Here is a 25,906-nt window from a genome sequence, read left to right on the forward strand (position 1 = left end):
CTCCCAGGGCGGGCGAGGGGCCCAGGGCCAGTCACAGGCAGCCGCGGAGCCTCCCCCACCCCCCACCAAAGACGGGTCCGTTCATCATCCTCATGTCACAGAGGAGCAGAGAGGCACCCAGGGGAAAGGACCTGACCAAGGTCACAGCCAGAGCTGGATCAGAACCCAGGAATCCTGGGTCCTAGCCCCACCCCCCACTCTGACCATCAGACCCCCTCCCCTCCCAGAGCTGGAGAGCGAACCCAGGAGTCCTGGCTCCCAGCCCCCTCCCCTGTTGTGGCGAAGCCAGGCTACTAGTCACAGCCCAGAGAGTCTCGCACTCACTTTATTCACCCCCTACCGTAGCGGGGGGGGGGGGGCAGGCTCGGGGCACTGGGATTCCCTTGGTTCTCCCAGGCTCCTCCTTCACCTGCTAGGGCTGTGGCCTCACTGGGTCCCCGTGAGGGTGCTGGGGGGCAGGGGACCAGCTCAGCCCCTCTTCCCAGAGCACTGACTGGCCGCCTGCCTGCCTGGCCACCCCCTGCCTGCCCTCCCAGGGCTCCCTGAGGCCTTGCACCTCCAACCCCCTGCCCAGGCCTGGCCCTGGGCCCCGGCTCAGGGGGCTCCAGCAAGGAGCAGGCAGGAGGAGCTGAGCAGCAGCTGCAGGAGTGGGGAGCAGGTGGGTGAGTCAGGGCTCCCGCTGGCCAGCTGCAGACCTGCAAAGAGAGAGGCAGAGATGTCATTTCACATCACCGGGGGGGAGGGGCGCTGTGAGGGGCAGATTCCCCCCTGGGCTGGGGTCCCAGCAAGGGCCTGAGCCACCAGGGATGGGGGAGTGGATCAGAGAGAGGGGGAAAAAGCCAGGCCCATAAGGCGCTTGGCCTGAGGGTGGCACGATAACGAGACCCTGCACGGCTGGTGCCCCTCACTCCCGACCCGCAGCCCCTGCTATCCCAGCCCTGGGCTCCCCCCAGCTCGGCCGGTGCCCCTCACTCCTGACCCGCAGCCCCTGCTATCCCAGCCCTGGGCTCCCCACAGCTCGGCTGGTGCCCCTCACTCCCGACCCGCAGCCCCTGCTATCCCAGCCCTGGGCTCCCCCCAGCTCGGCCGGTGCCCCTCACTCCTGACCCGCAGCCCCTGCTATCCCAGCCCTGGGCTCCCCCCAGCTCGGCTGGTGCCCCTCACTCCTGACCCGCAGCCCCTGCTATCCCAGCCCTGGGCTCCCCCCAGCTCGGCTGGTGCCCCTCACTCCTGACCCGCAGCCCCTGCTATCCCAGCCCTGGGCTCCCCCCAGCTCGGCCGGTGCCCCTCACTCCTGACCCGCAGCCCCTGCTATCCCAGCCCTGGGCTCCCCCCAGCACGGCTGGTGCCCCTCACTCCTGACCCGCAGCCCCTGCTATCCCAGCCCTGGGTTCCCCACAACAGCGCGGCTGGTGCCCCTCACTCCCGACCCGCAGCCCCTGCTATCCCAGCCCTGGGCTCCCCCCAGCACGGCTGGTGCCCCTCACTCCTGACCCGCAGCCCCTGCTATCCCAGCCCTGGGTTCCCCACAGCGCGGCTGGTGCCCCTCACTCCCAACCCGCAGCCCCTGCTATCCCAGCCCTGGGCTCCCCCCAGCACGGCTGGTGCCCCTCACTCCCGACCCGAAGCCCCTGCTATCCCAGCCCTGGGTTCCCCACAACAGCGCGGCTGGTGCCCCTCACTCCCGACCCGTAGCCCCTGCTATCCCAGCCCTGGGCTCCCCCCAGCTCGGCCGGTGCCATTCAGCACGGCTCTGTGGGTCTCTCTGCACCAGAGACCAGCCAATTGGCTGGTCCGACACATGGCCAAATGGGGGCTCCTGGCCCCAGGGCAGACGCCCCAGACTCCTGCTCTGATCTCGGGGCTGAAAAGCTGCGTGTCCCCTGCCCTCTACTGGCGTGTCCTGGGACTGCAGGTAAACTCACTGAGCAGCTGTCCCTTGCACACTCAGCTGGGTGCTCCCAGCCCCAGGGAGACCCTGAGCGTCAAACCCAGATGGCATCTGGCAGCACCAGAGCCTGCGCCAGCTGCAAATCACCTTGGTCGGCAGCTTCGTCGTACTTCAGGAAAGGACCAGCGGACACAACCCCCGATGGAGGCTTCCTGCCCTGCACAGCAGAGCCCGGCCTGGCGCAGTGCTGCAGGGGGAGAACAGAGCCTTGTCACCGCACTGAGCACTAGGGGGCACTCTGGAGTCACCCAGCACGGGGGTAGCAAGAGGCTCCTTGGCACAGAGGCTCAGACAGCACTGCAAAGGACCTTGCAGCCTGTTTATGTGGGAATGCAGCCACCTCTGGGGAGGGGCAGCTGGGTCCCAGCCACATGGCAACGCTGCTGGGGACAGCTTGCCTGGCACTGGGATGCAGCCACCTCTGGGGTGGGACAGCTGGGGCACAGCAGCATGAGAGTGCTGCACGGGACGGCTCACAAGGCACAGGGATGCACTGCAGGCCCCATCCTACCACACAAGGGTGGCAGGAGCTGCTCCCCTCTACACCAAGGGGGTTTCCACAGTCACACTCAGCCCCACATCTGGACAGGGCCCTGGTCTGGGTTTGTCCCTTGGTGCTGCATGTGGACCAGGCTGAGAGCACGGTCTCTTGCCCACCCAGGGCTGCCCTGTGCTGCACCAAGCCACTTAGCACCACTGGGGAGGTTTCCCAAGGAGTCTCAGAGCAGATCCCCTCCCTGGTGTGGAGGGGGAGGGTCCCATTACCCCTGGCTCGTCTGCCCACGTGCTCACTCACCATGGTGCATGTGGCCGCCTGGGGGCTGCAGAGCCGGACCCGGCAGTGCAGATACACCAGCTCTAAGTCTGGGATGAACTCGAAGACATTGAAGGAGAAGCGGCTGATGGTGGAGACGCCGTCCTCCTCGATTGTCACTGTGCCATCTCGCAGGCTGGGGCACCTGGGTGAGGGACAGGGCACAGGGGTCAACCAGACATGGCACTAAACAGCAAGCAGCAGGTTGGACACTGTTAGCCAGCTCTACTTGGCTACTGCAGGTTCCTCCCTGCCCAGCGTAGTGTTAGAACCCAGAAGTCGGGACTTTCAGCCTCCTCACCCCAACCCACCATGCCCCATTCCCCTCCCAGAGCTGGGCATAGAACCCAGGAGTCCGGACTCCCAGCTCCCCCTTCTAACCCACTAGGTCTCACGCCCCTCCCAGAGCCAGGGATAGAAGCCAGGGGTCCTGTCGCCCAGACCCCCTGTTCTGTACCCCACATCCCCTCTCTGCTAGGTGATGTGAAGCAGAAGGGCCAGCTGCTCACTGGTTGGTGATGAGATCCCATCGGATGCTGGAGGAGGGGTCTCGGTCCGGAGTGGCCCAGCACGATGACAAGGTCAGCACAAAGTGGCTGGGGTCCAACCCCGAAACCCTGATATCCACGTAGACCCTGTGGTTGACAGTGAGTGGGATGGGGCTCTGGGTGAAGGGTTTGCTGTATCGAGGGTCTTGGTACAGGACCATGGTGGTCAGGTAGCTCCCTTGGCCGGAGGGGAGGGTTGTGTTAACGACACTATGGAAGAAGGTGAGAACAGAAGAGAGAGACAACACTCGATGGAGGCTAGAGAAGAAAAGTAACGTGTCTGCGGCAGGGTGGGGCATTAGTGGCACCAGTGGGCAAATGCAGCTTTAAGAGGTTGTGGGAACTGATGAAGTGCCAGGAGCTGCAAGGAACGGGGGGCAGGAACCAGCATGGTGCAAAGGGGCAGGAGAATAAGGGGTCACAGGAACCAGCACGGTTCAAGGGTACATGGGAATCAGCAGGGTGCTAGGGGAAGTGGGAACCAGAGGTCACAGGACCAGTGTGAGCAAGGGGATGTGGGAACAAAGGGGCATGTGAACCAGAGTGGTTCAAGGGGATGTGGGACCAAGAGTCATAGGAATGGCACAGTGCAAGGCAGGTGCACCCAGGGGTCACAGGAATGGTGCGGTGCAAGATAGGTGGATTCAGGGGTCATGGGAACCAGCACAGCGCTAGAGGGGCGGGACCCAGGGGGTTGCAGGAACTGGCACAAGGGGGCAGGACCCAGGGGTCGTGGGAACCGGGGCAGCCAAAGCGGGGCGGGACCCAGGGGTGGTGGGAAGTGGTGCTGTGCAAGGAATCCTGCGAAGCCGCAGGGTGGAAGCAGTGCTGTGGGGTGTGAGGTGGGGCACTGAGGGCCAAAGGAGAAGGCTGCTGGGGGCTCTCGAAATCAGCAGCAACAGGTGGCACTGAGGAGGGGCGCCCAGTCTCCTGCTGGCTCCTGCGGCCCTACTCACTCCTGTATGGGCTGGATGGCCATTGGGACGGACAGGTTGAAGCTCAGTGGCTGGGCGCAGGAGAAGTGCAAGAAGAGGAGCCTGTCCCGGCTGATCACCCCTCCATAGGCGTTGCCCACCCGGCCCTGCACCTCGTTGGAGTAAGTGGCGTGGGTGGCATTGACCTGTGGGGGCACAGAAGCAGCAGCAGTGGTGAGAGTCGAATCCCTCCATGCCCAGGATCCACGTCACTCTTCCCGCCACGACAGGGCACCCGTGGCCCTGGCACACTCCTCTTTTGCACAGAACGCACATCACTTGTCACCGCCCTTCTCTCTCCTACCCGCCTGGTGAGTGCCCACTGGACTGGGGGAGGGGGGTGCATGCCAGAGCGGGGGGGCCAGCGTGTTGACTCATGTTTGAAGATGTGCTTGGCTGTGTGACCCTATGGAGGTGAGCATCCTCATGCAGGCACTCGTGTGACACCATGTCGGCGTGCCCTGCTGCAGGTGTGGGACGGTGTGTAGGGATGACTCGTTCCAGTGGGTGTGGGTTTGTGCGTGTGAGAGCTAGTCTGTGGGGGCAGGGGGCGGTCTGGATATGTGGAAGCGTGTTCGGGTTTGTGTCTATGCACCGGTGGCACTGTGCATGTGTGCCGGGGGCAGTGTGTTGGCAGGGGATGTGCACAGCGCCATGGGTTGGTACGTGTGGGGGTGTACATGTGGCCACGTGTTTGTGCACATGGCTGTGTGCTGCTGCATATTCATGTGGCCATGTTTTGGTAGGCGCATGTGGGTGTGTTACGTGGTCATATGTTGGTGCACGTGCACATGGCTGTGTGCTGGTCGGGGTGCACAGGTGTGCACATGGCCATGTGTTGGTACATGTGGCCGCGGACGGGGCGGGGCAGGGCGGGCGGGCCCGTGGCCGCGGACGGGGCGGGGCGGGCCCGTGGCCGCGCGCGGGGCGGGGCGGGGCGGGCGGGCCCGTGGCCGCGCACGGGTAGGCTGGTAGGAGTGGGCGGCCGTGCCCGTGGCCGCGCGCTGTGACCAGTCGCCAGCCTCCTCCTCACCGTCACCGTGGTCCCGCAGCTCTGTTGTGTGCTGTCGAAGTAGAAGACAAGTCTCTCCCTGACGAGGGTGCCGGTGCAGCTGGGGTCAGCCAGGTGCAAGGCCTCCGAGGGGAAGCCGTCGGAGAAGAGCAGGCAGCGGGACAGGGACACTGAGCTGTTACCGCCACTGCAGGCCAGCTGGTAGTCTGGAAGGGAAGTGAGAACAGGTACATGGCAGGGACCGTCCCACGGGGCCTCTCTAGGCATGGCTGGGGCTGTGCCCTGGTTCCTGGCATGCCAGGCGGAGACCAGCTGCGCTGCGGAGCTGCAAGCCCACAGGACAAGAGGAGACTCTCCGTGTGCCTGGGAATCCCACGTCAATGAGATCTCCGAGAACTCGCCCACTGTGGCTGAGAGGCCAGGCACGCGCTGGGCACTGCAGGGAGACCCCTAACAGCCAGGATTGGGAGCCAGCTGCAGAGGGGGAGCGGGCAGACGACGGGGGCTTGGAGGGGGAGACAGCTGGCTCCCAGTCTGAATCTGGAGGTCCCACCTCCTCCCCTCCCCCAAGCAGCCTCGCCTTCTACCCTGTTTTCCGCCTGGGATGACAAAGGCTCAGGACATTTAGGAGACACATGGGGAGCTGGGGCCAGAATCAGAGCCCAGAGTCACCTGTGTTGCCAACTCTTTCCCCAGAACAACCCCATGCCAAGCTCCTTGCCCCCTGCTCTTCGGCTCAAATCACTGCCCTCACACTGTGTGATGAGAGAAGTAACCTTGGGAAATCTGCTGTCCCAGTGCTGCCCCAGTTCACTGAGCCATGGCATTCGCAGCAGACATAGCCCGGCCGGCGATGGTTCCCCTGGAAAGCATGGATAGATTTCCGTGCCTTGAGTGTCAGCGGAAATCTGGACAGAGGAAGGGACCAGAAATTGCTCTTTACCATAGTCAGCCACTTGGATGGGCTCAGAAGCTCTGTAGCAGTAACAGCCCCATCTCCCTGCCTGCTCTCCACACCACTCGTTCTCCCCGCAGGCCAGAGCAAGGCACGGGTCACTCGCAGCTGCAGAGGGAATCAGAGTTTAGCAGCAGCAAAGCCGGCCTGTTGATTGTATCTGCAGCTGTTCTCTGATCTGCCCAACCCCCTGTATTTCTAAGGGCAACCTCTACGTCTCTCGAGCCTTTCCAGTTCAACGCATCAAAAACCACTTTGCAAATTACACAGAGTTCCCACAGCTCATGCTGGCATACAGCCTCCCCTGGGCTGGGTGCAGGCAGCAGATTAATAGCCCAGGGACCGCTCATTGGGGCTGAAACATGGCCACTTCTGGGGAGGGGCACAGCGGCAGGCTAGCAGCCACAGAGCAACGCAGCTCTGTCAGCGCTGACATGCAGCCAGTTCAGGAGTGGGGCCCAGCGGTTGTTTTAGCAGCCACACAAATACTGTACAGGGATTGTTCCCGCGGTGCTGCAATGCAGCCACCCCTGGGGTGAGGTGCAGCCACTACGTGACAGCCCACGGAAACGCTGCACAGTATTTGTGGCAGGAAGGGAAGGAGAATCCTTGTTTGAGGACGGAGGAGGAAGAATGTAAATACCCAAATGGGGATGTGACTAGGACAAAACCCAAAAAGGGTTTTAATGACTACGGGGGATCAGGTCATTGGCTTTATGGCTCCTCCACAATTTCAGGCTCAATCTCAATATTGCCAACACCTCACACTCCCAAATTCCCCAACCCAGTGCTCTCCCCCCGGGCCTGCAGGTGGGACTGGTGCTCACGGCACTGCGCAGATGATCTCCACGCGCCAACACGTATCCCCTGAAGGCTGCACAGCTCTTCGTAGGAGGCGATGGCCATGCACAGCATCCCATTGGCCGTCCCGTAGTGGCATATGTCGTACAGGCAGGAGGAGTAAAATGGGGCAGGGTCCACATGCCAGTGGCACTCGGCAAACGGTCCCGATTGGCTAGTCAGGGTCCCGCAGAGCTCTTCAAACTCCAGGGGGTCGCTGCAGGGCTCGGGGGAGCCGGTGTCATCCAAACACCTGGAGCAAAGGGAAGTTAGCAGTACTCATGGCAGGGCAAAGGGACTGGCTCTCTCTAGTATCACCTAGGGAGTGGGGGAGAGGGATAGCTCAGTGGTTTGAGCATTGGCCTGCTAAACCTGGGGTTGCAAGCTCAATCCTGGAGGGGGCCATTTAGGGATCTGGGGCAAAAATTGGGGATTGGTCCTGCTTTGAGCAGGGGGTTGGACTAGATGATCTCCTGAGGTCCCTTCCAACCCTGATCTTCTATGAGTGTCTGACCCGCCCCTCCCAACCCCGCCTCCTACCAGGGGACCTTCAGAGCTCAGTAGTAAGCTTTGCCTCCCAGTAACATGCACTGGACCAACCTACAGCGCATCTCCCAGGGCCACTCCAGCTTGTGATTTCTCATGCACACGAATAAATGAGGCCCAGCTGTAGGTGAGGGGATGGGACTCGGGTGAGAGGCAGGGGTGGGGAAAGAGGAGCCTGTCACAACATACGTGCAGACATGCACACGGAGGCACACACACAGATTCATAGGCACACCCAGACACACGCATACAGGTCCTGCCCTCAACCTACAGTGAAGTGAACAGGAAATAATTAGTTTTTAAAGAGTAATTGACTAACAGTTTGTCACCTTCTCTCTCTGCCCCCACCTGCTCCATTCATCTGTTCAGCCAGCTCTCCCACCTCACTCCACTCCGTTCATCTGCCCGTCCCACCAGGAACAGGCCTGAGACCCAAACTCATCTCCCACAGGAGTCACCAAGCAGCAGTCCCACCACTGCCAATTTCCAGAGCCTCGTTTGTGAGCTCTGCCTCCCAGCCCAGTCCAGCAGTTTCACTCCCACAACGATCTGTCCCAACACCAAAGCCTCGGTTAATTTCTCTGGTAAACAGCAACCCAACGTCCTCAGGGATCCCACTGCTCCGTCAGGATACCAGACCTGGCCGGGCTGGGCTCAGACTTCCAGGCGTTCCCAAACTCTGCGTCACTCCGGGCTCTCTCCCCGCTGGGCAGGACTTTGTCGTCCCTGCGGATGTCGTTGAAATTCCCACACATCCCGCACAGCCGCGCCCGATACTCCGGGCCCACGCGGACGAACAAAGTGTGGCGGCCATTGAACTGGATCTCCACATTGGCTGGGGTCTGTATGGTCACCAGGTTTCTGATCCTGGTCACACTGCCCAGAGGGCCCAGGGCGTGCGGCAGGCTCACCCTCTCCCCGTTAACCTGAAAGAGCAGAGGACTCAGTGCAGTGAGCACCACCGGGGACACCACCTGCCAGGCGCAAAGCCCCTGGGGGGAGGCCAAAACCTCGCCCTCTGCAATCAGGGAGCCCCTGGCCTGTAACAGCCCTGGGGGCACCAAGCCACCAGGGCTGAGTTTAAGGGCGGGAGGGGGCTGGAAGGAAAGACGTTCAGCAGGTTCTAGGTTGAGGCCCCGAAAGCTGATTTCACTCCTCAATATTTATGTATATTGTAGGGGCGCCTTTGAGCCCAGTGACAGGCCAGGACCCCTGCCCCTGCCCCAAGAGCCGTCTCTTCCCAGCAGAGCTAAGGCACATTCTAGCTCCTGATGGGAGTCCTGGCCCCACACAGACCCAGCTGCTAACACAGCCCCCCTGAAATCCGGATGCCGACTAGTGCCACTTCAGTGCCGTCAATCCTCCCATGCCTTCCCTACACCACGCAGGCCTGCCCAGGAAGGACAGACGCTCTCCTGCAGCGCACTGGGAACAAATGCATGGAGCGGCTCAGTTTCTTGCAGCGCTAAGGGCCATGGGACATGCCCAGAAGTCTTAGCGCCACAGACCGGGGTGCTGGAATGTGGGGGGGGGCTCAGGGGGCCATGGCCCCCCTCACTTTTTACTGGCCTTGAGGCCGAGCGATAGGCTTGAGGGGCGGAGAGGAGCGAGCAAGGAGGTCTTGGGGGGAAGAGGAGGGCGGTGCAGCAGCAGGCCCTTGGGGGAAGAGATGGTGCAGGGCTGGTGGCTCAGGGGGCAGGGCCACGGTTCGGGCACTTGTGGCCCCCCACTTTTAGGGTGCTTCTGCCGTTCCTGCCGAGGCTCGGGCGCTGGCGTGCTGTTTTGCAGCATGGCTGTTCTCATGCGAGTGTCGCTGCCTGGGGGAGCCCTCAGTAATCTATAATCCAGCGCAGACCTGAGCCCTGCCAGCAGGTGAGCAAATTGTGCCACCCCTAGAGAGTCAGTTTAAGGCCAGAAGGGACCATGAGATCCCCATCCGACGTCCTGGATCTTCCTGGGCAGCCGCCCACCGACCCACCAACACAGAGCAAACGAGGCCAGCAGGAGACTCAACTGCTCCATGCCACAGGCAGGGAATAGGAGGGACCAAAGTGTACCGGTGCAATGGCAGAGCAGTGACCCAATGACATACAGGTGCCTCGTCTAGCAGGCGAGTGGGGACCCCGATGACTAATTCAGTTTGCAAACACCAGGTGCTGAGGGGACAGGTCAGAGCCCCCGGGGTTTCGGAACAGCCACCCAGGTGCTGTTAACCTCCCCACTTTAAATAAGATCATTGAGTTATTTACCCATGTCGCGCTCTGCCGGGGGAGCAACGCTCACTAATGGAGCAGGTGGGGAGGGGCTCCTTGGGCCTGGGATCCCCTGGGGAGCAGCATTCACTAGCAGGGGCTGTGCTGGGGTCGGGGGAGGGGGCTGGGATCCCCTGGGGAGCAGCGTTCACTAGCAGGGGCTGTGCTGGGGTCGGGGGGGGCTGGGATCCCCTGGGGAGCAACATTCACTAGCAGGGGCTGTGCTGGGGTTGGGTGGGGCTGGGATCCCCTGGGGAGCAGCGTTCACTAGCAGGGGCTGTGCTGGGCTCGGGTGGGGCTGGGATCCCCTGGGGAGCAGCGTTCACTAGCAGGGGCTGTGCTGGGGTCGGGGGGGGCTGGGATCCCCTGGGGAGCAGCGTTCACTAGCAGGGGCTGTGCTGGGGTCGGGGGGGGCTGGGATCCCCTGGGGAGCAGCGTTCACTAGCAGGGGCTGTGCTGGGGTCGGGGGGCTGGGATCCCCTGGGAGCAACGTTCACTAGCAGGGGCTGTGCTGGGGTCGGGTGGGGCTGGGATCCCCTGGGGAGCAGCGTTCACTAGCAGGGGCTGTGCTGGGGTCGGGGGGGCTGGGATCCCCTGGGGAGCAGCGTTCACTAGCAGGGGCTGTGCGGGGGTCAGGTGGGGCTGGGATCCCCTGGGGAGCAGCGTTCACTAGCAGGGGCTGTGCTGGGGTCGGGGGAGGGGGCTGGGATCCCCTGGGAGCAACGTTCACTAGCAGGGGCTGTGCTGGGGTCGGGGGGGCTGGGATCCCCTGGGAGCAACGTTCACTATCAGGGGCTGTGCTGGGGTCGGGGGGGGGGGGGGCTGGGATCCCCTGGGGAGCAGCGTTCACTAGCAGGGGCTGTGCTGGGGTCGGGTGGGGCTGGGATCCCCTGGGGAGCAGCGTTCACTAGCAGGGGCTGTGCTGGGGTCGGGGGGGGCTGGGATCCCCTGGGGAGCAGCGTTCACTAGCAGGGGCTGTGCTGGGGTCGGGTGGGGCTGGGATCCCCTGGGGAGCAGCGTTCACTAGCAGGGGCTGTGCTGGGGTCGGGGGGGGCTGGGATCCCCTGGGGAGCAGCGTTCACTAGCAGGGGCTGTGCTGGGGTCGGGGGGGCTGGGATCCCCTGGAAGCAACGTTCACTAGCAGGGGCTGTGCTGGGCTCGGGTGGGGCTGGGATCCCCTGGAGAGCAGCGTTCACTAGCAGGGGCTGTGCTGGGGTCGGGGGGGGGGGCTGGGATCCCCTGGGGAGCAGCGTTCACTAGCAGGGGCTGTGCTGGGGTCGGGTGGGGCTGGGATCCCCTGGGGAGCAGCGTTCACTAGCAGGGGCTGTGCTGGGGTCGGGGGGGCTGGGATCCCCTGGGAGCAACGTTCACTAGCAGGGGCTGTGCTGGGCTCGGGTGGGGCTGGGATCCCCTGGGGAGCAGCGTTCACTAGCAGGGGCTGTGCTGGGGTCGGGGGGGGGCTGGGATCCCCTGGGGAGCAGCGTTCACTAGCAGGGGCTGTGCTGGGGTCGGGGGGGGCTGGGATCCCCTGGGGAGCAGCGTTCACTAGCAGGGGCTGTGCTGGGGTCGGGGGGGCTGGGATCCCCTGGGGAGCAGCGTTCACTAGCAGGGGCTGTGCGGGGGTCGGGTGGGGCTGGGATCCCCTGGGGAGCAGCGTTCACTAGCAGGGGCTGTGCTGGGGTCGGGGGAGGGGGCTGGGATCCCCTGGGATCAGCGTTCACTAGCAGGGGCTGTGCTGGGCTTGGGTGGGGTGGGATCCCCTGGGGAGCAGCGTTCACTAGCAGGGGCTGTGTGGGGGTCGGGGGGCTGGGATCCCCTGGGGAGCAGCGTTCACTAGCAGGGGCTGTGCGGGGGTCGGGTGGGGCTGGGATCCCCTGGGGAGCAGCGTTCACTAGCAGGGGCTGTGCTGGGGTCGGGGGGGCTGGGATCCCCTGGGGAGCAGCGTTCACTAGCAGGGGCTGTGCTGGGGACGGGGGGGGCTGGGATCCCCTGGGGAGCAGCGTTCACTAGCAGGGGCTGTGCTGGGGTCGGGTGGGGCTGGGATCCCCTGGGGAGCAGCGTTCACTAGCATGGGCTGTGCTGGGGTCGGGGGGGCTGGGATCCCCTGGGGAGCAACGTTCACTAGCAGGGGCTGTGCTGGGGTCGGGGGGGGCTGGGATCCCCTGGGGAGCAGCGTTCACTAGCAGGGGCTGTGCTGGGCTCGGGTGGGGCTGGGATCCCCTGGGGAGCAGCGTTCACTAGCAGGGGCTGTGTTGGGGTCGGGGGGGCTGGGATCCCCTGGGGAGCAGCGTTCACTAGCAGGGGCTGTGCTGGGGTCGGACAGGGAGGGCTCTCTGGGGCTGGAGCTCCTGCTCTTGAGAGAGTTGATGGAAGCCCCTTTCAAATGCCTCCACCCTCACCTCAGCAGCCTTGCTGTCCCCCAGGACAATGTGAGTGTCCTGATCCCCTTTCTCGAGCCAGACGTCCACCCGGGAGACGAAGGAGACCCGGCGATTCCTGCGGTGCCTGTTTGTGGCCACCACCCGGAAGGAGAAGTCGAGGGAGGAGTTGCAGGTGTGCGAGATCTCGTAGGCGCATGTGCCCTGGAAATGGGCCACTGCCCCATCGAAGGTGAAGTAGTGAGGGTCCCCTGTCACCGTGCAGGTGGTCAGCTGGCTCTGGCAGCCCAACTTCCCGTCCTTCACAGCACACCGCTGGCTGGGGTTACAGCTGGCGGGGACACAGTGAAAATTTAAATGGCCATCACAGCTGCACCTTTCCTGGCAACCGGAGATCCAGACCCGGTCCCCAACCTGCAGGGGTAACAGACAGAAACCAGTCAGCAGAGTGTAACTGTAGAAGGAAGCATGGGTGGAAAGAAGGGAAATACCCCAAATTGTAAGACAGAGATTTGATCCCAGTCCGAGAAGGTGCTGCAGGTGACAGGTGACTCGCCCCTTAAAGGCTGGGGCTAGTCAGCCCTGGCGACAGAACGAGGCCCACCAGGGGTGAATTGGGTTGTTCTCTAGAAAGGGCAGCCATGGCTGCAGCCAAGGGGGAAGCTCAGGGAGCTGTGAGAGTCTGCAGAGAAGGAGGAAAGGCACCTACCAGGAAGACCAGGGGAGTTGGTCCTGGCAGCGAAGCCTGGGAGAGACCCTGACCAAGCAGGGTCCATGCTGGGGTCAGAGGAGTGGGGGGCTGGGATCCCCTGGGGAGCAGCGTTCACTAGCAGGGTCTGTGCTGTGGTTGGGGGGGTGGAGGGGCTGGGAAGAGCTGTAAAAGGCCTGGAGGGAGGAGGAGAAACCCTGCATTGTGTGGACTTAGCAATGGATTCTGTTTGGGATTTTGATTTTTATTTGTGGTTCTTTTACATTAATAAACCTAGTCCCCAAGGAGGGGCATTTTCAACCAAGCAAAAACCTGAAGGGAAGTTTTATTGGAACAGTCTAAGAGGGGAAACTGAGGCAGGCTGCCTGTAGCATGATCCTAAATCATGAGGGGGGTGCATGGGAGTTGGCTGGCCCAGGTACATGGGTAGATTAGCACATCCACATGAAATCCCATTTGCTCTACAAGGGTGCACTTAGGCCATGCAGATGTCGGCTGTATCCCCTGGTTAAAAGATCTGGTGATGTGACTGAAGCAGCCACAGAGGTGAGTGAAGTAATGTTGGCCTAGCACAGAGTTTATCCAAATTTCTCTGGGGCTTTCCTTGTCAATTTGACACCTCCCACAGGGCTCAGTAGCAGAGCTGGTCGGAAAACGGGATTTCCGTTCCATGTGAAAGTCCAACATTTGGACCTTAGTTTTCATTCCGAACTGAGCTAAAAGCTGAAGTTTCCTGCAAAATAAAAATTCCAGAAAAATGGATTTGGAGCCATCAAAATGTTTTGTTTGGGTTATGTCAAATTGTATTGTTTCACTACGATAAAAACATTTTGTTTAGATCATGTCAGAACCTCATAATACCTTTATCACAATAAATATTATAAAGGTGAAGGCATTCAGAGAAATAGGTCCCTGTATGTCAAAATGAAATGAACCAGCTGATGAAGTAGCCAATGCAGTTTTTTGAAATCGACATGTTCCCACAAAACATTTTGATTTTGACAAAAAACAGTGAAAACTGCATTTTCTGATGGAAAAAACCCTTTTTCCAAAAGGTCTCCTCAGTACACCGGAGCCAGGAAAGCACCTGCCAGGAAACTCACCGGGTAATGCAGCCCGTTGCGCACGCAGCCGCACTCCTTCTCTGGAACGCAGCTGGCCCCGCTGCGCAGGTACCCGTCGGTACAGAAACAGCCTTCGGCACACAGGTGGCTGCAGTGAGCCTGGACCAAGCTGCGTGCACAGGAGTCCCGGCAGGCGGGCTCGCAGAGCTTGTAGTGACTGTGTGCTGGGCATCCTGGGTCTGGCAAACAGGAAGGAGCAGGAAGAGAAAAGATCCAGTGTTAATCCTGGGGAGAGGCACTTAAGAGTTTCCAGAACAAGATATGAAAAGGCCCCAGCTGGGGAGCCCAGAATTCACACCAGGGGCTAGAGGGTCTTGGCAGTCCTGCCCAGTTCAGGATGTTTCCGGGAGATGAAACCAGTGAGCAAAGCCACTAGGGCAGGGCAGGAGAACTTTGCTAGACACCTACCAGCCAGGGGGCTAAACCAGCTAGTAGGTACAAAAGAAGCATCCCATCCTACCCCCACCCACTACTGCAAGGCACCAGGGCAACACTCTGGTAGGAAACCGTCCCCCACCTGCTGGGAAAGGGAGCTTGGATTCCTACCAGGGTGCTGTCTGTGGGCTCCACCTTTTGTAACAACTGCTGACATTGGCATCTGATAAATGTGAAGCCTCCCTTGCAGAATGCTGGAAAGGAATCATAGAATATCAGGGTTGGAAGGGACCCCAGAAGGTCATCTAGTCCAACCCCCTGCTCGAAGCAGGACCAATTCCCAGTTAAATCATCCGCTCGCGCTCTCGCTCCCTCTATTTCCTTCTCCTCTTCCTCAACTCAGGTATCCTTGGACTGGGGGGCTCCTGCCTCTCCTCCTCCCCTGGCAAATAGCCCTGGTGCCATTTTTCTCAGGCAGCAGGTGGGTAAAACTGACCTAAATTTGGTCGTTCTGTTGACGGAAGCTCAAGCTAAGCTGGGATTTGGCCACTGATGTGAAGCTGGTGGCAGCTGGGCACTCACTACTGGGATCAGATGTTTGCGGAACAAGCACTTGAGTTCTGTGTTCTTAGGAGCCAATGGCTCCTGGCAGGTGGCGCCATCAGAATGTGGCGACATCTCAAGTCGCAAATGAGATACTTTCCATTTAAAAAGCAAACGCAAACTTGGTCTCTGCTTACCACAGAAAGACTCGCTCCTCCAAGGTGAGATGGTGACATTCGCTCTCTGGCAGGCGGCTGCGTATGTCTGAATGGACTGGCACAGGACACTGCTCTCCCCTCCTGACACACACAGGTCAAAGATGCAATCAGACAGATAGGGGCCTGGGTCAATCTGGGAGTGGCAAGAGGCGAACGGCCCATTGAGATCCTGGATCACCCAGCACCGGGACTTGGACTGCACCAGACTTTCCTCCTCTTCGCACCCAGGGCAGGAATCAGAGCAGCCGTTGTCACAGCCAGGGACATCCTCCGACTTCCAGTCTGCAGCGAAGTGGAAGGCGTCCTTCCCTAGGGAGCCGTTACGCGTCACAAAATCATCCTCAGCGGCACCATTGAAGTTCCCGCACAGCCCGCAGGTCTGACCTCGGTACTCAGGAGCGAGGCTGACAAAGAGGCTGTGGGCCAGGTCGTAGCTCACACTCAGCCCAAAGGGAGTCTGCAGTACTGTATACAGCCCATGCTGATAAATGGCAACTCCTAGTGTTTTCACATTCACTGGGAGGGTCACCGTCACTCCAGCGATCTGATTGGGAGAAAACAGCACCAAAGAGATTAATCCGGGGATGGATCCCTCACACACTGTAAAACAACAGGACAGTAGCATGCAGAGTTTGTGATGGGTGAGGAGTTTAGGGAAAATCCCACTGTAATCTGCTCAGGACAGAGCTATTAACCAGCTTCTCCCTGTAGCTGTGTATTGTTGTATTGGCCATTTAAACTGGATAACACCCAGCACAATTTTCTGTAAGAATCAACCCTGGAGCATCTGAAGGGGGAGGTGTGGGCAGGGAGGGTGTAGGTAGGAGAATTAAGCTTGGATGTCTTTTTGTTTTGTAAAAAGAAAAGGAGGACTTGTGGCACTTTAGAGACGAACAAATTTATTAGAGCATAAGTTTTCATGAGCTACAGCTCACTTCATCAGATGCATACGCATCCGATGAAGTGAGCTGTAGCTCACAAAAGCGTATGCTCTAATAAATTTGTTCGTCTCTAAAGTGCCACAAGTCCTCCTTTTCTTTTTGCGGATACAGACTAACACGGCTGCCACTCTGAAACCTTTTTGTTTTGTGTTTGTATAGCACGTAGCACAACATGACTAGGGCTCCTAGGCCCACAGCCATACGAATAATGAAGACATCTTTCCCCTTCCTTTTTAATTTCTATTGCATAAAAACGACGGGGGTAGGGAAGGATGCACAGTAAGGCACTGCCATGCCAGGGAGTGCAAAGCTTCGGGGTGTATGCGCAAGCCAAACTACACTCCCTCGGGCATATGCCGGTTCATGCAGCCTTTAATCACTGCTTCTCATCATTCAACCTTCTTAGATACAGTATCCACATGTGGCCTTCCTCTCCCAGAGCGTACTGACCTTTGTGTGCCAGGCGGGGTCCATGAAAGTCATTCGTATGCCAGATGTGAATCAAACTGAGCACTGGCCTCTTTCATTTCCCACCTGAGCCCTGCTTTACGATGTGGCCTGAAGAAGACCTGGCACAATCCATTCCATGTGCACCCGAGTAGGTGGCACTGTCATTTCCACCTTGGCCAGTGCGCTCCTCTGAACGCTATACAGCTGAGACCGTGTAAAGCACCGCTTTCCTTGGTTTGGGGCATTGATAAAAGGAGCAAAATCATCCCGTGGGGACTGAATGTGGGTGAGGGGCCATTTTCAGACTACTAAAGAGCTAATTTCATCCATACTCTCCAAGACAATTCTCCTCAATGGCGACTAGTGCCCAGGTCAATTTCACTCTTCTCTCCCCAGCTGCTTTGACACTAGACATGCTCAAATCAACTCTGAAATAACTGTTGGTAACAGGCAAATTCTCGGGGGGGGGGGTTCATTCTTCTTGTTTGGATAAATAGCTAAGCTTTTTCAGATCAAATGTTACCCCAGCAGTTCGCCCTCAGGCAGAGATAGGCATGGAGTATGTCTACACAACCACTTATGTCCGAAAAACTTATTTCACTCAGGGCTGTGAAAAAAACTCCCCCTTGACTGACATAAGTTACACTGACACAGGCTCTGGTGAGGACAGTGCTATGTTGGTGGGAGAGCTTCTCGTGCCGACATAGCTCCTGCCGCTGGTTGGGGCTAGTTCCATGATTTCAATGGGCGAGCGCTCTCCTCTCAGCATACAGCAGCTGCATCGGTACAGCTGGGTCACTGTAAGCTTGCTAGTGGAGACATGGCATGAATTGTGACCGTTTCAGGAAGTTCTGAGTGATGGTGCTGGTTAAATCTCCCCAGATGGTGATACCGTGCTTTCCCAGGGAGAACTAGCCCCATGGAATTACCTTGACTGTCCCCTGCTGCCCTCTCTGCAGATGGATCTCAGTCTTGTTCACAAGGACAAAGACCTCCGAGGTCACAGCCACAGGAACATGGGGCAGGTTTCCGTTCTTCACTTCCACTCTGAAGAAGGGTAAGGACTTTGATGTCCCACACAGTTCAGCAAACACGTATTTGCAGGTGCCCTGGAAATCGTATCGCTTCCCATCAAACGTAGTGTAATGGGGCAGACCAGAAGCCCAGCAGATGCCGTTGGTTCGCTCATGGCACCCATAAGCCCCCTTTCGAGTGCCACAGAATTCCCCAGGGGTACAGGCAGAGCGGGAGCACTGGACAGCGTGGGAGGAGCCGTCACATCTGCACAATCTCCGGCAATTTTCTCCTTCCCAGAAGCTTTCCCCTGCCAGGTGGTATCTGCCATTGTGGGTGCAGCCGCACTGCTCTGGAGGCACACAGTCAGTGCCACTCCGCACAAAGCCAGGGTCACACTGGCACCCTTCTTCACACGCAGTCCGGCAGCGGGAGGGCACAGCTGGGTGGGCACAAGAGGCCGGGCAGGAAGGTCCACAGAGCTCATAATGGCTGTTGGGGGGGCAAGTTAACTCTGAATGAAAGAAATGAGTGTTTAGAAATATGGGAGAAACACTCAAAATCTTCCTAAGCAGGAATAAAAATGGAGGAAAGATAAGAGCAGAGAGTGGCCAGACCACTAAGGCCCAGCCCAGTGCTCAAGTAGGTACATAAAGGACAAAGATTTTGGGGGTACAGCTAACAAAGATTCTTCTAGTATTTGGAATCATCTACTTACCGCACACAGCCCGCTGTCTCCATGGCTCAATGGCAATGCCGCGACTTTGGCACTGCTGGGCATAACTGCGAAGCACTTCACACAGGGTCTCCCGGCTGCCCTGAGTCACACACACATCCCTCACGCAGTTCTCCAAATGGATCTGAGCATCAACCAGCTGGTTACACTCTTTAAAAGGCCCAGCAATGTCTGCGATGACCCCGCAGTAGCTCTGAGATCTATACTGGGCTTGTTCTGCTTCATTACATGGGGCTGGGAGCCCAACTGCTGTGCAATGAAAAGGGGAATCAGCATCCTTCCAGCTATTGCCAAAGGTGACAGCATCATGGACCACAGAACCGTTTGGGGTCCGGAAATCATCACTCTGGTTCCCATTGAAATCCCCACCGAGTCCACACAGTGACCCAAAGTAGATCTCAGAAACAGAAACCGACACAGAGTGGGACCAGTCGTAGGACACAGAGAGGCCAAAGTCGGTCTGGAGCACAGCAGACGAGCCGCTGTAATAGGCGTAGAGTTTGCCCGATGCAAGGACCAGGGGCAGATTGACCAGGGATCCATTCACCTAGGGGGAAAGCGAGACATGGGCCATTCACTGTCATGCCAAACCCCACTGTGCATTTCTGGCTCTCAGCAATTTCACAGCTGAGCTGTGGTCTGAGCCCCTGGATCAAAGTGTGATTGGGACATTGGGTTTGGCTGCACTGTTTGCCTTTCAAGCAGGGACTGTGCTGAGCTTGGCATTCATACCTTCAGAATTTCTCTACCTGTAGGCTGGGGAATTACCTGAAAAAGCACAAAGCTGCCTGCAGCAGACAGGGAAGCTCTGGTTTTCTCTAGGCAGCAGCCCCAGGTCCCTGTGGGGTCGGTTTAGAGACCCTGTTGATGGCAGTGCAAGGGTTACTATTTTGCTGCACATCTCTAGGCATCCTTAGTCACTGCACACACTTGTGTCATAGAATCATAGAATATCAGGGTTGGAAGGGACCTCAGGAGGTCATCTAGTCCAACCCCCTGCTCAAAAGCAGGACCAATCCCCAATTAAATCATCCCAGCCAGGGCTTTGTCAAGCCTGACTTTAAAAACTTCTAAGGAAGGAGATTCCACCACCTCCCTAGGTAACACATTCCAGTGCTTCACCACCCTCCGAGTGAAAAAGATTTTCCTAATATCCAACCTAAACCTCCCCCACTGCAACTTGAGACCATTACTCCTTGTCCTGTCCTCTTCTACCATGGAGAATAGTCTAGAACCATCCTCTCTGGAACCACCTCTCAGGTAGTTGAAAGCAGCTATCAAATCCCCCCTCATTCTTCTCTTCTGCAGACTAAACAATCCCAGTTCCCTCAGCCTCTCCTCATAACTCATGTGTTCCAGACCCCTAATCATTTTTGTTGCCCTTCGCTGGACTCTTTCCAATTTATCCACATCACATCACACATGTGTCACATCACATCTGTGTCTGGGTCCCTGCACATCTGCGGCCAGTGAGAACTGATGCCTCACTGGGCCTTTACCTTTCAAGCTGTCAATGAACGGTCTGCCTGTCGCTAACGAGGCACTATGTTCATGGCAGCGTGGGAGATGTGGCAGGGTGCAGCGTGGATGCAGGGTTCACCTGCACAGCCCTGTACGGCTTTGATCAAAGTTGCTGCCCTTCTAATGGCTTTGGGACACAAACCCACTTTCACTTGGACAGGATCTCAAAATCACAGTGAGAGGTAAGACTCACCTCAACATCCTGCATTCCCCCCAAAACACATCTAAGGGGACAGTGACCCCTACAAGACTGTCCAGGGCTTTTGCTTTCTCACCTGATCATTTCTGTGCTGAGCAGTTACTTTCTTCAGAGCTATGAAATGCCCTTACCTGCACCTGGCCGTACTGGCCCCCGGCTATAGCAATACGCTCCCCATAGACGTCTAGCTCCACCAGGCGCGTCCAGGACACCGCAATGGAGCTTTTCAGCTCATTCACCACTTGGATGGTGAAGTTGGGGAGGCTCCCCGGGGGGCCACAGTACTTGCTCAGGGTGTATTTGCAGGCTCCTTGATAATCAAACATGACTCCATCGAACGTGGTGTAGTGGGGGTGGCCGAACACCCATAAGGTGCCAAACGTCACAGGGTAACAGCCTCGGATGCCACCAACAACGCGGCATGTCTCCAGAGCCCCGCAGGCATGATCCTGGCACTGCATGGGCTGGGCAGGCTGCCGGCAGCTGCATTTCCTGCGGCAGGTGTCTGTCAGGATCACCTCCTCTCCCAGCCGGTGATACTGACCCTTCAGCGTGCAGCCGCACCGGCTCACAGGCACACAGCGTCCAGCGTCCAGAGCGTAGCCTTCCCTGCAGAAGCATCCCGCCACGCAGGGCTTTGTGCAGAGCAGGGGTGCACTAAGGTTGGCACAAGTGGCAGGGCAGGCAGGGCCACAGAAGTCATAATAACTACTGGCTTGACAGGTGGTATCTAGGATAGAGGAAAGAGTCACCAGAGGACAATGCAGAAGGCCCAGAAGACTCTTGTCCCATTTGCTCGGGTTAATGCCTAGTGCACAGGGTTTGGTAACTTCCAACCCTATATTGGCAATCACCTGCTAGGTGTAAAAAGCTGCTGTAACACAGGAACACGAGCTGGGCGCTCAGGTGGCTGCAGGGTTTGCATCTCCACCTTCTGACTACAAAGCTGGAGTCATTGGTGTAGGAGACACAGAATGCTGATGCTTTAAGGGGAGGCAGCCAACACCTTGCCCCCTGTCCTCTCTGGGTGAACCTGGCCCCCGTGCGGGGGTCAGCCCAAGCATTTAAATCAGTCATCCCCAAACTGCAGGGCGCACCCTCCCAAGGGGGTATGGAGCAGCAGCCAGGGGGGGCACGGGCCAGCCCCCACAGAGGAGCAGGGAGGGCGTGCCACCCAGCCCGCTCTGCCCCAGCCACAGCCATGGCTTTGCTCTTGGCTGTGGCTTGGTCACCAGCTCCTGGCCCCTGCCCCTCCGGCTGCAGCCCCGGGCCTGGCCACGACTCTGCTCCCGAGCTGTGGGAGCCCAGACACATTCCATTACTAGCAGCAGGAGCCGCAAAAGGAAAAGTTTGGGCACCACTGACTTAAATCCTATTTTGAAGGCGTCGGTGGGACACAAGACGGGTCTAGGCCTTGGGCAGGTCCATCACATCCGGGTGAATGTCTCCCAGAGAGTGCAGGGAAGGAGCAAGCCAGCTCTGCTGACAATGCCCTGTGCCAATAGAGGACCCTTATATTCATAGAATCATAGAATATCAGGGTTGGAAGGGACCTCAGGAGGTCATCTAGTCCCACCCCCTGCTCAAAGCAGGACCGATCCCCAACTAAATCATCCCAGCCAGGGCTTTGTCAAGCCTGACCTTAAAAATATCTAAGGAAGGAGATTCCACCACCTCCCTAGGTAACGCATTCCAGTGTTTCACCACCCTCCTAGTGAAATAGTGTTTCCTAATATCCAACCTAAATCTCCCCCACTGCAACTTGAGACCATTACTCCTTGTTCTGTCATCAGCTACCACTGAGAACAGTCTAGAGCCATCCTCTTTGGAACCCCCTTTCAGGTAGCTGAAAGCAGCTATCAAATCCCGCCTCATTCTTCTCTTCCGCAGACTAAACAATCCCAGTTCCCTCAGCCTCTCCTCATAACTCATGTGTTCCAGGCCCCTAATCATTTTTGTTGCCCTCCGCTGGACTCTTTCCAATTTTTCCACATCCTTCTTGTAGTGTGGGGCCCAAAACTGGACACGGTACTCTAAATGAGGCCACACCAATGTTGAATAGAGGGGAACGATCACGTCCCTCGATCTGCTGGCAATGCCCCTACATATACATCCCAAAATGCCATTGGCCTTCTTGGCAACAAGGGCACACTGCTGACTCATATCCAGCTTCTCTTCCACTGTCACCCCTAGGTCCTGGAGCCTCTCCCTTCTATATCACTGAGATGCAGAGACCAATGCTGGGGCAGTGCACCCCATGTCTCTTGGTCACTTGCAGCAAGTCCCCCACTTCCCTGATGTGTAATGCCGGCCTCTGCCCTACCCAGACATAACAGCTCCCTCTGCAGCCCCAGAGGAATGGCTGCTAACCCACGCCACGGGCTCAGAGAGCCGTTCTTTAGCTTACACTGTATAAAAACTCTTATTTGGGACAGGGAAGGTCTTTTCCCCCTGCTCTCAGCTGCGGAATTTTGGGATTGGTGCATTTGCATGCACATGTGCTGCGTGGAGCTTCTCTTTGTACCGCTCCATGTTATGCAGTTTGGAGTCCTGCAGCCCCATAATGTTGGGGTGTGAAGACAGAACCCATCCTGACATTCAAATTAGCAGCCCCATAACCTCAGGCAGAGGCACTGGGGGCCCAGTTAGACTGCACCCTGCATTGCATGGATAAAGTAGGCAGCTCGTTCTAGATCTTGTCTGTTCCAGGATGTTAGGCAGAGTATAACTAATGCTGAATAGAAACAAAGGCCATTATTGCTTACCACAGCCAGTCGCTTCTCCCCAGTTACCTATCTTCACACCGTGAATAATACACATCTCTTCGTAGGAGTCGATGGCTGCACACAGCATCTGATTGCCCAGTCCGTACTGGCAGAGGTCGTAGACACAGGCCTCGTAGTAAGGGGCTGGGCTCTCGTGCCAGTGACACTCAGCAAACGGTCCGGTGCGGTTTGTTAGGATCCCACATGCTTGCTCAACCTCGTACAATTTTGGACAGGGCTCAGTGAAGCCAGTGTCATTCTTACACCTGGAAGTGTCACATCGGTAACAGTTACATGGCAGTTCATCAAGAGGCATTTTGCTAAAGGGTCAGGACATGCACAAGCACAGAGGCCAATTCCTGACAATGGTCCTTGTCTTACTGCATCAGTTCCTCTCTCTGTAGCTCCCACCTGTGATGTGGAGGAGCAGATTCAGTGTGGGGGGAGGAAGGAAAAGAAGAACTGTGTCATTATGGGAGTTTCCCTAATACAAGCTGTTCCTGATCCACAGGCCTGCTCTTTTCAACCAGCTGATAGGGCTCATTTCTGAACTGGGCTGTTAAAGGGAAACTGGGGCTTCTGCCACAAAGTGCAATTCCTCTGCAGGGGGAGCTGGTGAGAGCCTGTGATATCTTGCAAGAGACATTGGAAGTCCTCTTGCAGTGAGGGGGAACCTTGCAAAACAAGAGACCTTTCCTTTGCTTCTCCATCATAAGCAGCCAAGACATGGGAATAGGAATAAATGCTGTTCTCTGAAGTTTTGCAAGGGTAACATTCTTCTATAGAGTAATGCTGTGCCTGACACAAGAGGGGAGCGGACAGTCATGGCGGAAGGTAAGTGAGATACGCAGTTATAATCCGGAGCACCAAATAACATCCTGTAGAACGGCCATACTGGGTCAGACCAATTGTCCATCTAGTCAAGGATCCTTTCTGACAGGGGCCGGTGCCAGACACTTCAGAGGGAGTGAACGGAACAGGGCAATTATTGAGTGATCCCCTGTCGTCCAGTACCAGCATCTGGCAGTTGGAGGTTTAGAGACACCCAGAGCATTGGGTTGCATCCCTGACCATCTTAGTTATTAGCCATGGATGGATTTATCATAGAATCATCTAATCTAATCGCCTTTTATGATGAGATTACTGGTTCTGTGGATGAAGGGAAAGCAGTGGATGTATTGTTTCTTGACTTTAGCAAAGCTTTTGACACGGTCTCCCACAGTATTCTTGTCAGCAAGTTAAGGAAGTAGGGGCTGGATGAATGCACTATAAGGTGGGTAGAAAGCTGGCTAGATTGTCGGGCTCAACGGGTAGTGATCAATGGCTCCATGTCTAGTTGGCAGCCAGTATCAAGTGGAGTGCCCCAAGGGTCGGTCCTGGGGCCGGTTTTGTTCAATATCTTCATAAATGATCTGGAGGATGGTGTGGATTGCACTCTCAGCAAGTTTGCAGATGATACTAAACTGGGAGGAGTGGTAGATACACTAGAGGGGAGGGATAGGATACAGAAGGACCTAGACAAATTGGAGGATTGGGCCAAAAGAAATCTGATGAGGTTCAATAAGGATAAGTGCAGGGTCCTGCACTTAGGACGGAAGAACCCAATGCACAGCTACAGACTAGGGACCGAATGGCTAGGCAGCAGTTCTGCGGAAAAGGACCTAGGGGTGACAGTGGACGAGAAGCTGGATATGAGTCAGCAGTGTGCCCTTGTTGCCAAGAAGGCCAATGGCATTTTGGGATGTATAAGTAGGGGCATAGCGAGCAGATCGAGGGACGTGATCGTTCCCCTCTATTTGACATTGGTGAGGCCTCATCTGGAGTACTGTGTCCAGTTTTGGGCCCCACACTACAGGAAGGATGTGGATAGATTGGAGAGAGTCCAGCGAAGGGCAACAAAAATGATTAGGGGTCTAGAACACATGACTTATGAGGCGAGGCTGAGGGAGCTGGGATTGTTTAGCCTGCAGAAGAGAAGAATGAGGGGAGATTTGATAGCTGCTTTCAACTACCTGAAAGGGGGTTCCAAAGAGGATGGCTCTAGACTGTTCTCAATGGTAGCAGAAGACAGAACGAGGAGTAATGGTCTCAAGTTGCAGTGGGAGAGGTTTAGATTGGATATTAGGAAAAACTTTTTCACTAAGAGGGTGGTGAAACACTGGAATGCGTTACCTAGGGAGGTGGTAGAATCTCCTTCCTTAGAGGTTTTTAAGGTCAGGCTTGACAAAGCCCTGGCTGGGATGATTTAACTGGGAATTGGTCCTGCTTCGAGCAGGGAGTTGGACTAGATGACCTTCTGGGGTCCCTTCCAACCCTGATATTCTATGATTCTATGATTCTATGATCATGGAAGATTAGGGTTGGAAGAGACCTCAGGAGATCATCTAGTCCAACCCCCTGCTCAAAGCAGGACCAATCTCAACTAAATCATCCCAGCCAGGGCTTTGTCAAACCAGGCCTTAAAAACCAATAAGGATGGGGATTCCACCACCTGCCTAGGTAACCCATTCCAGGGCTTCACCACCCTCCTAGTGAAATAGTTTTTCCTAATATCCAACCTAGACCTCCCTCATTGCAACTGAGACCATTGCTCCTTGTTCTGTCATCTGCCACCATGGAGAACAGCCAAGCTCCATCCTCCTTGGAACCCCTCTTTATGTAGTTGAAGGCTGCTATCAAATCTCCCCTCACTCTTCTCTTCTGGAGACTAAACAATCCCAGTTCCCTCAGCCTCTCGTCCTAAGTCATGTGCCCCAGTCCCCTGATCATTTTCATTGCCCCCTGTTGGACTCTCTCTAATTTGTCCACATCCTTTCTGTAGTGTGGGGCCCAAAAGTGGATGCAGTACTCCAGATGTGGCCTCACCAGTGCTGAACAGAGCGGAATAGTCACTTCCCTCGATCTGCTGGCAACGCTCCTACTAATGAAGCCCAATATGCCGTTAGTCTTCTTGGCAATAAGGGCACATTGTTGACTCATATCCACTTCTCGTCCACTGTAATCCCTAGGTCCTTTTCTGCAGAACTGCTGCTTACCCTTTC

The 25,906-nt window shown here is 57.2% G+C and overlaps 2 protein-coding genes across 2 annotated transcripts in view; both read right to left on the reverse strand.

Annotated features, from left to right (window-relative positions):
- Positions 1–317: 317 nt before the first annotated feature.
- LOC140902936 (alpha-tectorin) lies at positions 318–7,589 on the reverse strand. The gene is made up of 8 exons (XM_073323519.1): positions 7,082–7,589; positions 6,243–6,362; positions 5,321–5,505; positions 4,270–4,433; positions 3,275–3,523; positions 2,748–2,910; positions 2,039–2,138; positions 318–695 (listed from the first exon to the last, which is right to left on the reverse strand). The coding sequence occupies exons 1-8, from the start codon at positions 7,167–7,169 to the stop codon at positions 595–597; spliced, it is 1,170 nt and encodes a 389-aa protein (XP_073179620.1). The 5' UTR covers positions 7,170–7,589; the 3' UTR covers positions 318–594.
- Positions 7,590–8,245: 656 nt separating this feature from the next.
- Positions 8,246–25,906, reverse strand: part of LOC144929826 (IgGFc-binding protein-like) — an 81,103-nt gene continuing 63,442 nt past the window's right edge. The window contains exons 29-36 of the mRNA XM_078850401.1: positions 22,893–23,131; positions 20,232–20,830; positions 18,363–18,927; positions 17,560–18,086; positions 15,219–15,783; positions 14,083–14,282; positions 12,292–12,684; positions 8,246–8,566 (exon numbers count right to left, since the gene is read on the reverse strand). Coding sequence (XP_078706527.1) covers positions 8,246–8,566; positions 12,292–12,684; positions 14,083–14,282; positions 15,219–15,783; positions 17,560–18,086; positions 18,363–18,927; positions 20,232–20,830; positions 22,893–23,131 — 3,409 coding nt within the window. The remainder of the gene's footprint in view (positions 8,567–12,291; positions 12,685–14,082; positions 14,283–15,218; positions 15,784–17,559; positions 18,087–18,362; positions 18,928–20,231; positions 20,831–22,892; positions 23,132–25,906) is intronic.

The sequence above is a fragment of the Lepidochelys kempii genome, chromosome 24, assembly GCF_965140285.1.
Source record: "Lepidochelys kempii isolate rLepKem1 chromosome 24, rLepKem1.hap1, whole genome shotgun sequence".
Taxonomy (NCBI): domain Eukaryota; kingdom Metazoa; phylum Chordata; order Testudines; family Cheloniidae; genus Lepidochelys; species Lepidochelys kempii.

Bases quoted from the DNA above. Each gene is read 5' to 3' on its own strand.
- LOC140902936 (XM_073323519.1), bottom strand. From the start codon at position 7,169: ATGCTGTGCATGGCCATCGCCTCCTACGAAGAGCTGTGCAGCCTTCAG. The intron at 5,506-6,242 runs GTAAAGAGCAAT...CTTCCCTTCCAG, and splicing joins CATCCAAGTGGCTGACTATG to ACTACCAGCTGGCCTGCAGT. The intron at 2,911-3,274 runs GTGAGCAGCTGG...TCCCTCACCCAG, and splicing joins TGGGATCTCATCACCAACCA to GTGCCCCAGCCTGCGAGATG.